Source organism: Scyliorhinus torazame, chromosome 17 (genome assembly GCF_047496885.1).
Source record: "Scyliorhinus torazame isolate Kashiwa2021f chromosome 17, sScyTor2.1, whole genome shotgun sequence".
NCBI lineage: Eukaryota > Metazoa > Chordata > Chondrichthyes > Carcharhiniformes > Scyliorhinidae > Scyliorhinus > Scyliorhinus torazame.
In genome coordinates this window covers 166679581-166697421 of record NC_092723.1, presented here as the reverse complement: position 1 = coordinate 166697421, position 17841 = coordinate 166679581, and the positions used below count along the sequence as shown (strand labels likewise).

General features: G+C 46.0%; 1 protein-coding gene across 5 annotated transcripts in view; it reads right to left on the bottom strand.

Moving 5' to 3' along the window:
• The window catches only part of tsc2 (TSC complex subunit 2), a 74217-nt gene that overhangs the window by 504 nt on the left and 55872 nt on the right, over positions 1 to 17841 (bottom strand). For all 5 annotated transcript variants that reach the window (XM_072481585.1, XM_072481587.1, XM_072481588.1 and 2 more), the window contains 9 exons: positions 16199 to 16362; positions 14207 to 14721; positions 12401 to 12479; positions 11446 to 11532; positions 6893 to 7079; positions 4520 to 4659; positions 2766 to 2844; positions 1514 to 1605; positions 398 to 496 (listed from right to left, as the gene is read on the bottom strand). In XM_072481585.1, the coding sequence (XP_072337686.1) occupies positions 398 to 496; positions 1514 to 1605; positions 2766 to 2844; positions 4520 to 4659; positions 6893 to 7079; positions 11446 to 11532; positions 12401 to 12479; positions 14207 to 14721; positions 16199 to 16362 (1442 nt within the window). The remainder of the gene's footprint in view (positions 1 to 397; positions 497 to 1513; positions 1606 to 2765; positions 2845 to 4519; positions 4660 to 6892; positions 7080 to 11445; positions 11533 to 12400; positions 12480 to 14206; positions 14722 to 16198; positions 16363 to 17841) is intronic.

The window sequence follows — 17841 nt, the reverse complement described above, 5'->3', positions numbered from 1 at the left end:
AAAGACATGTCTAACAGACTATTGTTCACACAGAAAATACAGAATAGGTGACTGGGTCCAGTTGCTGTAAGATGCTGTTTATGCTCCACATACTGCTCCTCCCACCCCTGCCTATCCAATCCCACCAGCACAAAGCCCTTTTTCCTTTCTCCCTCGCATGCCTACCTAGCTTTCACTCAAATATATCTATGCTAGTCACCTCAACTAGACAGGCACATGGACAACAGTAAATTGAAGGGGTGTAGGTCAGGTTGATCTTATATTAGGCTGAAGGGCCTGTACTGTGCTGTACTGTTCTATGTACTCCCTGCAGCAGTGAGTCCCACATTATAGCCACTTTGGATATGGAGACGAGTGTGTATTTACGCAGGGGACAAGAAATTGCCAGTAGCTGTACCTTAGATCGAATCCGTTTTATCTGTCGCAACCTAGCTAGCCACTTGGATGCATAGGCTTCTGAAGGAACTGCGCTGTTGTGGTGTACAAGAGAAGCCATCTGGTGCAAGGAAGGAAACAAATTATTCACAGCACTGAAATTGGAATGCAACTAATATCAAAACTATACATTAAACCGAGATGTTGCACTGTCATCTGTGTCTAAAGATGATAATCATATTGTACTGTAAGCATTAAGAAACTTAGCAACTTGATTGAAAAGAAATCTTCAATTTTTACTATCTGAAACCAAAATATAAGAACAGTTAATATTCCAGACAAACCCTACAGATTGGTAGCTTGATAGGTGTAACTTTGCATAGCATCCTAGGAAAAGTCTTGACTTGGGAGTGATCCAAATTCTTGGGAAGAATGAACATTGTGTGCACCACTAAATGACTGCCCAGTCCCCTGCAGATCCTGGTGATGTTATTAACAGGCAAAGACTGACATCTTGTAGGTTATTTGCACAGAGGATGCCAACAGTACCAGTGGGATTTGAGAAAGATACTGATACAAGCAGGAAAATATTCATGTTTTAAGCTTCATGTTTGTGCTGTCTGAAAACATTTGGACACGTTTTGTAAAGAAAGGGTGCCAAAAGGGCCTGCAATGAAAAAAAGCTTCTCAACGCTCCTAGAAGTAAACAGTTGACGTGTCGGTCTCCAGCAGGACCCTTACCAGGTGTGACCAATGACAGGCCTCCAGCCGAATGTGCACTCAATTCTGCTTTACTTCCATTTCCAAACCCACATACACCCATCAAGAGGAACAATGGCTTGAGACACAGAAACTGGCACCAACTGGTGTGAAGAAGCACAGCCTTGTCCAAATGGCTTACAGTGATATGCATTCAATGCAAACATTTAAAAAGACAAAACAACTTTTTAATTGTAAACTTTCTTTATAATGCCACAGGACAACATTTACTTTGGACATGGGCAGAAATCTATTGTCGTGATTAGAGTCAACGCACAACGGGTGTTAGTGAAAATTACAATGTGGCCCATTCAAGCGTGCATAAACCTTTGATGTTCTGCACACAAAGAGCTGAATTACACAACATCCTTGTACTTACATTTGCATGCAGCGCCATTTGTCGTACTAACGGGGGAAGATTCTTGTCTGACACAATCCTAGCCACACTTGTGTCAACCAGCCCCTCCATATCTATAAGAGAGCAAAATTAATTTGCATCACCAGTTGAAAAGCCATGTCCAAACAAAATAAAAGTTACATCTTGACATGAAGTCATTCATTGCCAATTACATAGATACTGGTGTTATATAAAATTACAGCCCAAACACAGACATTTCAGCCCAACAGGTACATGCCAACGTCTGTGCTCCACTCCAGCATCATTTTCTATTCCTTTCTCTCTCACTTGCTCACCTAGGACCCACTTACATATTGCGACTCTCTTTCCGCAACCATTCCTTGTGGTAGCGAGTTCCACATGCCGATTCACCATCTAATAATAGTTAATATTGTTACAAGTAGGCTTACATTAACACTGCAATGAAGTTACTGTGAAAAGCCCCTAGTCGTCACACTCCGGCGCCTGTTAGGGTACACGGAGGGGGAATTCAGAATGTCCAATTCACCTAACAAGCACGTCTTTCAGGACTTGTGGGAGGAACCTGGTGGAAACCCACGCAGACACGAGGAAAACGTGCAGACTCCGCACAGACAGTGACTCAAGCCAGGAATCGAACCTGGGACCCTGTCGCTGTGAAGCAACAGTGCTAACCTCTGTGCTACCGTGTCGCCCTATTAGTCTACGAGTCTAGCACTCACTCCCACAAATAAAAGACAATAAATCTAAACACTTGGCTTTAAAATGTTCGTTTTGGTTTGCTGTAGCGAACTGATAGAACTTCCGACTCAAGACCAAGATGGTTGCAAACATTATTCCAGGGCTCGGGCACATAATCTACCCTCATTCACAATGACTGTACAGAGCTTGCTTAAATGTTTCTGGATGGTGAGAATGTCCCGCCATGGATATAAATGAAATCTTTGCCTTACAAATGTTGTAATCCATATTTATACAAACACAAATTGGTGCAGAATTAAAATAAATTCAATAAATCATGTTAAGACATTTGAAATGCCTTGTATTTAAATACATGCAATTGGAAAATGATTCTAAATAATTTAATATGCAAATGTAGTACAATTTAGTAGTTTTCTAGTGAATATTTAACCTCATCAAAATCAGGAACTCGCACATGGCTGCAACGAGGGCACACAGCACCCATTTAAAACACAAATGCCAACATTTATCCTGATTATTTACAAAAATCAGCTTGTAGCGATCCATCACTTACCCTTCCGTGCTTGCAGGGTTACTAGGTTACTCTCAAAGTCTAGAGGTTTAATAATTATTTCCACAAAGTTAAACTGACCCTATTAAAACAAACAGAGAAACAAAGAGAAACAAAGAGAAACAGGTTCAGACAGTGGGGCTTCCAAAACGCAGATCCAATCAAACACTTACACTGGCAATCCATTTGTGCACACTGTCATAATGTGAACACAAATGTCACCACCACAAATGGAACAGCAGATGGCACCACATTAACTACATGGCATAAAACAGGCGGCCACACTGATGGCAGCACTTACTTAGCCTCAGCGAGGTGTAATTAGGCAAATCTAATAGAGCTGACAGCAAGCAATCACCGGGAGGCAGTCTGCTGATTGCAAAGTGCACTCCCTAACTCGCTCGTGATTATACTCGAAAGTTTATATGATATTATAACTTTGCAAACACAAGTGGGGTGCGAGCAATCATTTGGAATGTACAACACAGCACCAGGTTATTCATCCAAACTGCACCATTCTGGTTTTGATGCTCCATATGAGTCATCTCATCACTCTTGGTTTATCAGCTCATCATTTTATTCCTTCCTTCCTCATTGAAGGTTTTCCGAGTGCTGTGGAGACATGGGGGAGTGGGAAAATAGCAAAGAAACAAGGATAGCTCCCCGCAACTTCCTGGGAATGGGGTCAGCTGCCTGCTCTGCAGAGGCCACCAGCCAAATAGTCCAATCAGGACCCCACTTAAAGGCCATTTTGAGTCAGTATTCTGCCAACGTGAGAATGACACCTCGCCATGGGCTGAAGCTGCAAGCTCAATCAAGGCAGCCTCCCTGCGGCAGCATAGGGGCCATCAGAGGCAGAGTTTCCATGCCCAAAATGATGGGGCCGCAGGGATGATGGGCCGCAAGCCAGTCAGTGAATAATCCTGCAAAGGGGTTTTCCCCTCCAACCCGATGGCCCGAGGAGTCATCAGTACATCTTTTCGATGCTGGCCAGGCTGGGTGACCGAGTGCCATCCTTAAAAGGCGTGGCAAGAACAGGAACAGCCAATTAAGAGGCCGTGTCCTGCCAAATCCCAGCCATATCTTGCTGGTAGCAAGCGTGGGCCAGGGGCCCCATTTGGGGTTGGCGTTGGGGTCCCTCGGGCCTGCAGGAAAATCCAGTCCTCATTTATCTTGCTTCCCCTGAATAGCTTCTCTTCGCTTCAGTCACTGTGTGGCAGTGAGTTCCACATTCTAGCCATTCCTTGGGTAGAGTCTCCTGAATTGGATTACTGGATTTATTAGCTGCTGTCTTACATTTATGATGTAGGTCAAGGATCTCTCACAAACAGAAGCATCTTTCTCGACATCTATCCTATCAATCCCCTTTATAACCTTCAACGCCTTCATTCGCAATTCCTAGACAAAAGACCCCAAGTCCATTTAATCACATTGTCAAATATATTTGCAAACATGTCATGGGCTGTAAATAGGTAGGCAGTCCTCCCACTTCGAAAAATATCTCTTGGTTTTAAGCCAGTTAAACAATCTTTTTTATTGACTTTTAAGTCAGTAAAATCTTCAAGCCATTTCTCAGTGGGCTGATTAATCATTCTAAACCGAGACTGCAAAATCAAGTGGTTTAGTCTCAGGGCAGCTCATTCTTGTCTAAAACCACTGCTGGAATCCACTACATTTTCCATGGCCAAGGGAGGAGGACAAGATTGAGCGTGAGAGCGAGCGTGAGATAAAGACAGAGTGAGTGAGAGAGAAAATACCTTTATTGTTCCCAGTTTGTATTCTTCTTCGGTGTCCTTGTATATTACCACCACGTAATCATTCCCTATGTGCCGTTTCTTGTTGCAGCAGGCTTTGTCCGATTCTCTATTTGGCATTAGGGTAGCGATGTGAAAAATTGCTTTAATAACATTGGAGGGAAAAAAAAGGTCAGTCGCCACAGAGCAGACACGAGTCGAGAAAATCAGGCTTTACGAATGCACGAGGGTAATTTTTAGGCGACAGTGTAAAACAGGCCAGATACATTTCTCTCGCTGAAGTCCATCTGGAATAAAGATGAAAGTCCTATAATCACGAGTGTCGGAGAAACCCATCTGGTTCACTAATGTCTTTCAGGGGAGGAAATCTGCCGTCCTTACTTGGTGTGGATTATGTGTCACTCTAAACGTGCAACCGGATTGATTCTTAACTGCCCAACGAGCCATTCAATTCAAGGGCAGTTAGGGATGGGCAATAAATGCTGGCCTTGCTGGGGAGGTATGCACTGGGCAGCTGAATCAAAGTCACCCAATTCTCCAAAATCTAAATGACAGTTCACCCTGTCCAACTACATCTTCAATCTGAAATTTTCAGACTTGTTCTGCATCCATTTAAGTATCTTACTATTGCATAGTAATAGGGCAGCATAGTAATGCAGTGGGTTAGCCCTGCAGCCTCACGGCGCTGAGGTCCCAGGTTCGATCCCGGCTGTGGGTCACTGTCCGTGTGGAGTTTGCACATTCTCCCCGTGTTTGCGTGGGTTTCGCCCCCACAACCCAAAGATGTGCAGGCTAGGTGGATTGGCCACGCTAGATTGTCCGTTAATTGGAAAAAATGAATTGGGTACACTAAATTTATTTTTAAAAAACTATTGCAAAATAAGATTTGTGTTTTTTTTTAAATCATTTCACGACTTAGAGTCAAACATATTTGGTGAAATCAGCAGTAAAAGAAATTGTGGGCGAATCTGAGATGCATAAAAGCATTTTGAGAATACTTACAATGGCCATCACAAAACAGAACATTAAACTGAGCTGGATGTCATCTCCCACACTGGCTCAAACATCTGTAGACGAGGAGAGCATGCTCTTCGTCAGTGTTGTGCGTCAGCAATAGGTGTGGGAGCAGTTGGCGGCAGGCTGGGAGGTGTTGGTGGGAATGGTGGGGGGGGGGGGGGGCAAAGGATGAGGAAAGAGATGAGCTGGTTCCTTCACTAAAGAGGAAATCTCACTTATCTGTCATACCAGCGTTAGCAAACGCAGTTCAGTCAGGCTGAGAAGGGGCAGAAAACTATCAGCTTTAACTTTAAAAATGATGCAGTTTATAGTGTTCAACTGGCACATATCATTTGAATGGGTGAATACAATCAACTATGCATGCTTTACTGAAATCTTTTAGGTTCACAAATTCAGAAATCCACTTCATGCAATAGAGAATATTGGATCTGGAAAAATCTACTGCTTTGACTCGATGTATGAGCTCTTTCATAAATATTATTCCTATTATAGATTGAAAGTCAACAGGGTTACGATCCCCAGATGTCAGTGTTATCGGGTGCTAGATACCATTATCAGGTCGCAGTTCAGCTGGTAGCACACTCCCCGGGTCAGAAGGTTGTGTTCAAGTCCCACCCCTGGCCTGGACGCGTGCAATCGTCTAGGCCAGGCTGTCACTCCTGTACAGTACTGATAAGAGCGCTCCGCTGTCTGTTGTCTCTCAGGTGAGATAGCAAGGCTCCAATTTCTTCAATGCAGAGCAGGGAGTTATCCCCCCACCCCACCCCGTCCCGACTACAATGCCCTAGCCAATATTTATCCCATAATCAATATCAAAGGCAGATTAACAGGTCGTTATCAATCACATTGCTGTTTGCGGGAGCGTGCTGTGTCTAAATTAGCTGCTGCATTTCCTAAATTACAAAAGTGGCCGCACTTAAAACTTCTTCATTGGTTACTACCCCTATTCCTTTTTGATATAAACCCAGAATTCGTAACTACAAACGTGGTCAAAGAAGTAGGTTTAAGGAATGTCTTAAAAGAGAAGACAGCATTAGAGAAATGGGGAGCTTTAGAGAGAGGCATTTCCAGAGCTTAGTGCCCCGACAATGGAGGGATGAAAATCGGAAATGCACAAAAAAAATTGGAGACATCCTTGCGGATTGAAGGGCTTGGGGGAGACTTGAGCATTGCTTCCTTCATCCTTCCTTTGCCTGGGTCAAATTTGGAACAGCAATGTGGTGTCCTCGTCTAAGTGCCATGCTGAGTGGCACAGGCGACCATGTACTGATATACTTAACTGGGGAAAAGGAAAGCACCAGGTGTTTTCAGACACCCTTTCTACCATCTGACCCAGTGCAGCAATCTATATTCACTTACCTTGCATGATGTCGTCATGCCAACAGTAGGTAAACTGCCCGTCATCACCGTACGTGTCCAGGCCACCAAGGAAAATCTGCTCTGGGTTACAGTCTTGGAGATAGATCAATTTACCAAGGCCCGTCAGGAATTGTGCGTACCTGGATGAGCCATACGCATTGGACAGAATCTCAACTTCATTATTAGTCTGAAGCATAAGACAGTAAAACCCAAATTAAGCCAAAGGTTTACTCAATGAGCTGATATTTTGCACACATTGGAGGTAAAACTAGCACAAGACACTTGCATGCTGGTTTCTAAAGTCTAATCTTATTGACAATATTATGAAACAGATGTGTTAAATTACCAATGAAACTATGCATTTGTCCTAACAGATTATTTGTACAGTTTATTTGGCAACCGCTTCATTTAGGACAGATACTAACCGTAACTTTATAGCTACCTTTGACAAAAAATGTAAAACAAAATCACACTGAAAAGGTGTTGGGCAGGTGTGGGGACCAGGACGCAGTTTGGGTGAGGATGGAATCTGATTCATGGAGGGGGTCAGGGCTGCGGGCGATGGCAACGGCCCCACTTCCGTTCTCTCCAGGGAAGTTTACATGTTGCCCGGGTGGTGGTTGCAACGTTAACAAATGGCGGCAATTCCGACAGCATTTTAAATTATGTCGTATGTTGAATCTGACGCCGATCTGTGCACCTCGGGACTTTACGGGAGGATAATGGCGGAGGATACTGCATCCCCACTGGGGACTAAGGCCAAGTGGGAGGAGGAGTTGGGGTTGGAATTAAATGTGGGGGTGTGGTATGAGGCCTTGCGTAGGGTGAACGCTACTTCGTTGTGCGCAAGACTGGGGCTAGTCCAGTTGAAGGGGTATACAGGGCTCACTTAACTAGGGCTGGGATGAGTCAGTTGTGTGAGGCGATGGAAGATAATTGTGAGCACTGTGGGAGGGGCCCAGCAAATTGTGCGCATATATTCTAGGCAAGTCCTGAGCTGCTGAGATTTTGGGTCTCCTTCTTCAGTGCCATGTCGCCGATTGTACAGATGGAACTGGAGCCCAGTCCCCTGGTGGCCATTTTTGGGTGTCAGACCTGACGGAGCGGCAGACGGGAGTGGCTGTCTTAGCCTTCACCTCGCTGATCGCTCACCAGGCAGGTGCTGTTGGAGGTCAGCTTCTCCACATCAGTATGGTGGGGGACCGTTTGGAGCTTTTGCATCTTGAGAAAATTAAGTATATATTAAAGGGCGTGATAGAGGGTTTTATTTTAAACAAAAGATGGCATACTTTCATTCTGTTTTTTAAAGAGCTAGTCACCTTCAGCTGTTGGGGTTTTGTTTGACGGTGCATTTTGATTTATTGTTCTGTATTCATTAAAAAATGTTTAAGAAAAATATTCATTGAAAAAGAAATCACACTGAAAATCATGCTACAATTGAAAGAAAAATTCAACGAATGGCACAGATTTTATGGTTTTTGGCGATGTTGGAGTGATCGCCACTGACTGTGAGGATCACTGCGCTCCTTTTTGCATCCTTCAGGCAAAGTTTTCCAATCCCAGCTAGCAACACAGCCATCGTGAGGGGTACCAGTGAAGAGGAGCAGCACAGTGAATATGTCCCCCTTTTTATGATATCATTGCTGTATTCAGGTAAGTGTTTAAAGATTTCAAAAAGCTCCACTGAACGGGGGGCCGGGGTGAGTGAACGATGGGGTGGGTGAGCGAACGAGGAGTGGATGAATGAACGAGAGGGGGGTTTGAACGAACGGGGGGGGGGGGGTTGAGCGAACGAGGGGGGTTTGAGCGAACGAGGGGGGGTTGAACGAACGAGGGTTGGGGGTTGAACGAACGGGGGGGGGGGGGTTGAACGAACGGGGGGGGGGGTTGAACGAACGGGGGGGGGGTTGAACGAACGGGGGGGGGGGGGGTTGAACGAACGGGGGGGGGGGGGTTGAACGAACGGGGGGGGGGGGGTTGAACGAACGGGGGGGGGGGGGGAACGAGGGGGGGGTTGAACGAACGAGGGGGGGGTTGAACGAACGAGGGGGGGTTGAACGAACGAGGGGGGGGTTGAACGAACGAGGGGGGGTTGAACGAACGAGGGGGGGGTTGAACGAACGAGGGGGGGGTTGAACGAACGAGGGGGGGGTTGAACGAACGAGGGGGGGTTGAACGAACGAGGGGGGGTTGAACGAACGAGGGGGGGGTTGAACGAACGAGGGGGGGGTTGAACGAACGAGGGGGGGGTTGAACGAACGAGGGGGGGGTTGAACGAACGAGGGGGGGGTTGAACGAACGAGGGGGGGGTTGAACGAACAAGGGGGGGGTTGAACGAACAAGGGGGGGTTGAACGAACAAGGGGGGGTTGAACGAACAAGGGGGGGTTGAACGAACGAGGGGGGGTTGAACGAACGGGGGGGGGTTGAACGAACGGGGGGTGTTGAACGAACGAGGGGGTGGGTTGAACGAACGAGGGGGTGGGTTGAACGAACGAGGGGGTGGGTTGAACGAACGAGGGGGTGGGTTGAACGAACGAGGGGGTGGGTTGAACGAACGAGGGGGGGGTTGAACGAACGAGGGGGGGTTGAACGAACGAGGGGGGGTTGAACGAACGAGGGGGGTTGAACGAACGAGGGGGGTTGAACGAACGAGGGGGGTTGAACGAACGAGGGGGGGGTTGAACGAAAGAGGGGGGGGTTGAACGAACGAGGGGGGGGTTGAACGAACGAGGGGGGGGGTTGAACGAACGAGGGGGGGGGTTGAACGAACGAGGGGGGGGTTGAACGAACGAGGGGGGGGTTGAACGAACGAGGGGGGGTTGAACGAACGAGGGGGGGGTTGAACGAACGAGGGGGGGTTGAACGAACGAGGGGGGTTGAACGAACGAGGGGGGTTGAACGAACGAGGGGGGGGTTGAACGAACGGGGGGGGGTTGAACGAACGAGGGGGGGGTTGAACGAATGAGGGGGGGTTGAACGAACGAGGGGGGGGTTGAACGAACGAGGGGGGGGTTGAACGAACGAGGGGGGGGTTGAACGAACGAGGGGGGGGTTGAACGAACGAGGGGGGGGTTGAACAAACAAAGGGGGGGGGAATGAGTGGGTCGGATGTCGGTAGGTGGGCAGGTGGAGGGGTTGGATTGTGCTGTTAATCACCGAGTTACACCAGACATTAAATGGTGTAACCATCACGTGGGTATTCAGAGCAGACTTGCCCAAGTGTCTGACATCGTAAAAGACATCCGAGAGGGGGCTAGGGCACCGCAGATTAGCCCATCGGAAAATTAACCTTTCTGGGTAATTACAGCGCTGATGCCGCATCAGGATCTCCGATGGGTCTCAACGTGCAACAGTCCAACATTCACTGTTGTTTGCATAAGATCTGGTCCCTTGTCTTTGTTTTCATATAGTCACATTCACTGCTAATATAGCTTCAAGTTTCAATGTGGTCATATTCACAACTGATAAAGCTTCAAGTTCAATATAGATGTTGGGAAAAGACTCCAGAATGTTTCCCGGTGGAGGGAAACTCACTGATTTAAAGGAAAATAGAAAATGTTGGAAATACTTTGCCACTCAGACGGTATTTGAAGAGAGAAACAGAGTTCATGGGCGCGATCTACCGGTTGCTTCCCGCCAGAATCGGGACACGGCCAGTGGATCCAGGGAGAGGCCTCTTCTGGGATTTAACCGGCTCGCCTTGTGAGAGTTATTGGGCCGGAACCAGATCAGACTAAATTTGCATATTGAAGTGTTTCAGTAACTAACCCCCTCGCCTTGGAGTCCTGAGCGAATGGTTAGTACTGGCTTCCGCCAATGTGGACCAGGCACTTGGGGGGGGGGGGGGGGGGGGGAAGAGAAATTGGGGGTTCCTGGGTGGCTGGGCTCTGGGCAGGGTGGTAACCTAGCACCCCTAAGGCCACCTGGGCACCCTGGCACTGCCATGCCAGCATTTCCATGGTGCCCAGATGGCACTGCTAGGTACACGGCCAGGTTGGAAGTGCCAAGGTAACTGGGTGGCATTTTGTCCGTGCTGAAGATCGAGCCGGGGGATGGAGGGGGGGGGGGGCTCACTGATCCCCTTATTGAGGCAATGGAGAGGTCTGGGAGTCGGGTTAGAGGGGGTCTTGAGATTGGGGTGCCGCACTGGTTAGCGGAGCTCCTCAGTGCAGGAAATGGCCAAGTGCTGCCTCGGCGGGATTCCCCACTGAGGCCCCAAATTAAAACAAAATCCTGAAATCCCGTTAAATAGCAGGGTCTTTCTTAGCGCTGCCAACAACAGTTAAACACGCTCGACTCAATTTTCGAGTACATAGGACTCTACCCTATGATTCTTTAGCTCTGTAGGAAGGTCATAAGAGCTCAAAACATTAACTCTGTTTCTCTCTCCACAGATGCTGCCTGGCCTGTTGAATTTATCCTGCAATTGCTGACTTTCAGATTTCCAGCATCCGCAGTATTTTGCTTTGACACATCTGTGATGTTAAATGTTGTGGAGATGAAGACCATTGGTCTATAGTAGCAGCTCACAGAATTGGAACAGGCCCTTACCTGTTCTTCCCCAACGTACACAACGCCAATCTTGTGCGTGTCATAAGGTGGCATCTGGTCAAGGACTTTAATGGCTCGTTCGGTGATCTAAAATGTCAACAAAACTGCTCAGGATAAACCTGTAGCTCTCAGAACTTGCCACATTCATCTGCAGCAAACAGGAGTCTGCAACACATGGATGGTAAATATACTGCCGATTGATTTTCTTGAAACAAAGCGGTCCTGCCATATTTAGCTCACAGGGCAGTGTTGTTTGAACATCTCACCATCCCTTCATCGTCACCACCAAGTCAAGATGGTGGAATTTTCTACCCAACACCGCAGTGGCCATGGGAAAAGGACTCACCACTCCCCTCTCAGGCAAGCAGCATGGGCTACAAATACCTTAGCCAGCATGGTCTGCATCCTATTAATAAGTAAAATCCTACTGCATAGAAGGCCTATGTGCCTGTGGCGTCTCTTTCGAAGAGGTTCTCAAACAGTCCGATGCTCGGTCTTGTACCCTGCACCTGCTTCCTTTTTGTTCAAATTCCTATCCATTCCTTCTGAAAGTTATTATTGAAGCTCTTTCCATGAACCTTCCAAACATATAACGCTCACCAGAACGCTCCGTTTAAAGAAAGATTCTTATTCTCCCCCCGACCCCCGCCACCCTTTCAGAAAAGGTTGAATGTCCTACATCTGTGCTCATCAGTTCCCAATTTCTCTCGCCGCGCCATATAATCGAAGTTCCACTTTCCCTGGGGCGCTGCCATGTACGATAACCCAAACCAATCTTTTTAGGCCATTTCTTTGCAAGTGACAGAAGGCACATGCATCAAGTTTCCTGCATATCGCCAGCCACTTCCCAAATGTAAATTCACACAGAGTTGCGTACTTGTCACCGACAGCAAGTCTTATTTTTAAAACGAGCAACGTGCTTTGCTTGGCAACTCGAAGTTTTAACTTGACTCACCTCAGTCTTGGGTACCAAGAGGGGCTTGTTGGACTCACTCCCGAAGAATGGTGAATGGTACAACTGCAGGAAAACGAAACTGCAGAAGAAACACAAACACAGAGAAACATAGAACATATCATAAGAGGCGGACACTCGGTCTTTCATTTCAATGCTAGCTGAAAGAGTTGTTCAGCCTAATACCACTCTCCATCTTGGTATGCAACCTTTCAAGTTACAGCACTTCAAGTGCAGATCCTAGTATTGTTTAAATGTGATGGGGACTTCTGCCCCATCACCATTTTAGACACCGAGTCCCAGAACCATTTCCACCCTCTAGGAGAAAAAGCATTTCCTCAACTCCTCTCTAATCATTTTGCCAATTTCTTTAAATCTAAACCCCTTGGTGTCGACCTCTCTGCTGAGGTAAATAGGTCCTTCCTATCCATTCCATCTAGCTCCTTCATAATTTTACACAACTCAATCAAAGCTCCCCTCAGCCTTCTCTGCTCCAAAGAAAACAACCCTAGCTTTTCAATAATCCTCTTTTCTTTCTACCTAGTGTGATCAAGTGAGGGGTAGACAATGATTTCAAAAATACAGGCAAGTGTGGGAAAAGGTACAGGAACTACCAAAAGCTATGGTTTGTTTTAATGGCAAGAGCACTGTATAGCAGTGTGCTGAGGTTTGGGGAGAACAGAAGAGTACACAAAGCCAAAACAAGGAGACATTGAGACAGGTGTCCAAAAGCCTGTCAATGAAGGTCAGTACGCACAGGGGCGAACGGGACACAGTGCAGTTAGCAGACAGACAACAAAACTTTGGAAGAGTTTCAGATTTATGGAAGACGATAGGCAGACCAGAGGAGCACTGCAACAGCTTTGTCTGTAGGGACAAAAGCACGGATGAGGGCCATAGCAGCAGACACCAGTGATACTTAGAGGTGGAAGTAAGCAGGAAGTCTTTGTGATGAAGAGGACAAGAGGGAAGCTCAGCTGAGGGTGAAATAAGACGTCAAGGTTAACAACAGTCTTAGTGCCCAGGGAGTCATATGGGCACAGTGGTGAGGGAACAAAATTAGTGGTGGGGGGCAAAGCCATTGACTTTGGACTTCTAAATGTTTATTTGGAGCTAATTGTAATTCATCAGGACTGGATGTCACATTACCAGAGCCAGCGGAGGGGTTGAGAGAGCTGGTGATAGATGGCTGTCATTAGCATGCATGAGAAACCTAGCATTGTGTCTGTGAATAATATTGCAGAGGTGATAAATAGGAGTGGGGCCAACAATAGGTCCTCATTCTCCACTGCCGCCCACTAACGTCAGAGATACTTGCTGATGTTGGCCACAGGTTCACAGATATTCATTCACAGTCACTAAACGATTTGCTTTCATCAATTTCTTTTACATGGATTACAATGATTCAATTAATCAAAAGCCAAATATCGAAATGATCCCATGAGAACCCTACCTCTTGTACCCCATGGACTGTTCTGGCCTCTTGCGCGGGTGATCAATGGGACAGTTTGCCAGTGTATATAATTGCCACTCATTTCATGCCCAATAGAATTTCTTCCCTATCCCCACGCCACCTCCTATTATCCTGGCTGATATTTATTTTTAAATCTACTTCAGCAGGACAGGTCACTGGTCATTATCACATTACCATTTGTTGGATCTTACTGTGCATAAATCGAATACTACACCGCCTGCCTTATAACAGTGGCTTCATTGGTTATAAAGTGCTTTGCGACTTCCTGACGTCGAGAGGTGCTGAATAAATGCCTTCATTTTCCCCCACAGCAAAAGAAACAAGACCAAACATACCTTGGGCTAATCCCACTGATCTTCTCTGCATTTGAAGCTGCTGATCTGTTTTGAATACCATCCCGCTGTGACCTTCTTCCCCTCCTTGAGGGGGCAGAATCAGAGATGGTGTGGCCTCTGGGCCTGTAACGGTTTGGTGACTGGGGAGGTTCCTTCTTTTCTGTCGGCAGCAGAGTGTCCGGTTTGTTATTCGCGTTACTGTCACTGGTTTCCAATTTGCCATTTGAAGAGCATTCCTCTTCAATGCTTTCGGTCCGACTTCTGGGCTTCCCTTCCGCCACAGGTTTCCCAACGAGCCCTTCTTTCCCGTTGACCTCTGTCGCTTCTTGCAGGATTTGAAGCTCCGGGGAGGAGCTGGATTTATTAAGAATTTGAGCATGGTCAATATTGAATTCTTCCTCCGAGGGATCCACAGCTAAAGAAGATGGTACAACCTTTTCAGTTGCAATTCCCATTATTCCAGTGTCCTCTGGCTGGAGAATTTTGTCCTCCTCTTGACTGGAAGTTGACGATGACTTTGGTGGGTGGGGAGAAACAAGATTACCGATTAAACTATTTCAGTGTTCATGGAACATATTCAGATCTTTGGCAACTGAAATAAGTTAATTATAATCCATTTTAATTGAACTAATCTCATTAAATATTCAGCTTTCGTATTACCCAGCTATGCCAAATTATACAATTAAGCAAACCATATTTTGGTGCGAAGTAGCAAAATATATGATCCTGTTGCCAGTGCTGCTTAGGAACATATTAGCAGGATACAAACTTAGAAAGTAACAAATGCACAAAATCACAAATGCAGCAGAAAGTCCTGGTGAGTTAAACTAACAGTAGGGGAAGGTGGTGGAGTACAGAGAACAGGGCAATTCAAGTTTGCCTAGAGGAAGGAAGTTTAATTTATTAAGAGGAATTCTATTTCTTATGAACCTCTGGGTGTCCCAAAGGATTTTGTAGCCAATGAAGTGTCGTTGAAGTGCTGTCACTGCTGTCATTTAGAAAACGTGACAGCCAAATTGTGCACAGCAAGCTCCCACAAACAGCGAGGAAATACATGACTAGGTGTTTTAATGGCATTGACTGAGGAATAAATATCGACTGGGAGAACTGCCCTGCTCTTTTCAAACTCGTACCATCATAATCTTTTCTGCCTACCTGAGGGGCCAGTTGAGGCCTCTGTTTAACATCTATGTGCTTTTGACAGCACAACGCCGGAGTGTCAAACTAGACTGGGTGCTAAAGTCCCTGGCATGGGGCTGGAACCACAACCCTCTGACTGAAGAGGCAAGAATGCAACCTTCCGAGTCACAACTGACATCTATTACTTGGTGGGAGTTAAAAAAATTAATATATATATATAGTATATATATTTAATAATAATCACAGCTAGGTTGAATTTAAAAGAGCTGGATGACGTACAAAACTCATTTCAGTCATGCTGTGAAAGGATTCAGAAGAAACAAAAGTGAGTGATGTAGGTCCAAATGGAACGTGTAAAGTGGTAAGCTAAGAGAAGAAACTCAGGGTGGGGGTGGTGGAGGGGGGGGGGGGGGGGGGGGGGGCGGGGGGCAGCCAGTTGAGCCTTGAAGTCAACGTTATTTGCAGACCATTGCAGAGTTCCCAAGAGGATGTCAGCATAATGGTTCACAAAAAAACTTTACACTGAATTTGGCAGCGTAGTAGGCCAGGCAACGGAAAGATCAGGATAGTCACATGGAAACTGGGACGGTGCTTGTGTGGCCACCCAATCTATACAGGGTTCCAGTACAAAAAGGGGGACTGCACTGTGAGCAATGAATAAAGCTATATGGATGGCGCACTCATCAATCATAGTCTCAAGCAAACATGTTGAGTCCAAGATGGAGGTTTTGCTTTATATGTAACAGTGTGAAATAAACAATAATATTAGATCAAGGATCGCAAGAAAATAGCAAGTTTCACGAACGATAAAGAATGGTCTTCCCCGAGGGAGGCAGAGGTCCACTCACTTACCCTACTGCAATGGGCTGGGCTTTTATCATAGCCCTCTGCTGGCATGAAGATTGGCTCTGAAACTATCGCCTCAAAATCTTCAAGTTCTTGAGATCCCACAGGAGAGTCGCACATCTTCAAGTGCACCCCAGGCCCATCGCTTTCCTCTACCACTGCAACCGAATCTGGAAATTCAACTCAAAATCAGTACACATCCACTGTCGCATTCATCATTATAACACAATATTGCCAATCACCTAGTTTCAAAACGTCTGAACAGAGAAGATCTTTCAAGATACACGAGGATTTGTGGAGGATTAGCAAGGCTTTAGCCTGTCAGAATTCTGCAAAATATCAGCGGTAACCCAAGAGATTGCAGCATTAACTATTAAAACTAGCATCTACCTTCCCCATCCCCACATTGACCTTTTAGATTTGCCAATATGCCTGAACCGCACATACAAACCCAACGTCAATTTTTAATACTGAATTATTGCCCAATATGGATTAAATAAAACTCTGATTAGCAGTTTTAGAAGTGCTGCCATGAGTGATAACAAAACTATTTTTTGCTCGAAGGAATTTGGAACACTAATATTGCACAGTATAGAGGCAACGGATGGTAAAGGACCATTGACTTCATCAGCTGGACTATTTAACTCAGCAATTTCAATATACCACAAATCTTCAGTAAAATCAATGTGTAAAACAAATTTCTGCAATGTCACACACGGTACTGTGAAAGGTTCTGTCCCATTTAAGGCAAGTCAATTGAGCTTCTTTCACTTAAAGTTAACGCTCTAAGAAGCTAATTTCCATGAAGTGCCAAAGGCAGCACCATTACCCTTCAAACTCGGCTCTTCCATTTTATAAAAAGGAAACTACATGGTACATTGAAGAAATCGCTGTTATACAGCTCCATAATATCGGCACTTGATTTTCTGATCATGCAACAGCTTCCAGTTGTATATCCCTTTTAATGTCTGAATGCAATTAGCTTTCAGTGCCGTGGCTATTTGAACGTTTAAATGTAATTCTTGAACCACGTGCAAGCGAAGTAAACAGTGGGTCTCAATCTGCCACAACACAGTGGAGCTTTCCTTTTTCTCATTAGTTCAGTTAAACTGGTGGCTTCAGCTGGGGGGGGGGGGGCGTTTTGATTTTTCTTTTTGCCGAACTATGCAACACAAACTGATCCCAAGAAATTTCAGATCGATGATGGTTTTCACTGCAATACTGAATGGAGAGCCCACACTCCTTCAGACCCAAAGGTGCCAGGAAACAAGATGCCAGAGAAACATGCCTAAATTCAAAGTCAAAACCAAAGCTGGAAATGTTTTACCTCCCAATTAGCCAACGTCCTGTGTTTACCATTTCGCTGAAATGGAAACTAACGGCACACGCAGCGCATTAACTTTATCTTCGAGTCTTCAGCCTGCTTTCCTCATCTTCAAGTCCTAATTCAACTCTTCGTTACACCTGGACTGCACTGCACCAAATTTTTCTTTTCTCCAGTGAATATTCAGTTAATTAGTCTGTACTGAACTGAAGTTAAAGGTTCCACTCATCCAACGTCAAACAGCCAAACAGGCTTTTGAAACATGCAATGGTCTTGGCGCTAGGTGTTGCTGAATTTATGCACTAACTCTACCCCTTATTGGGGC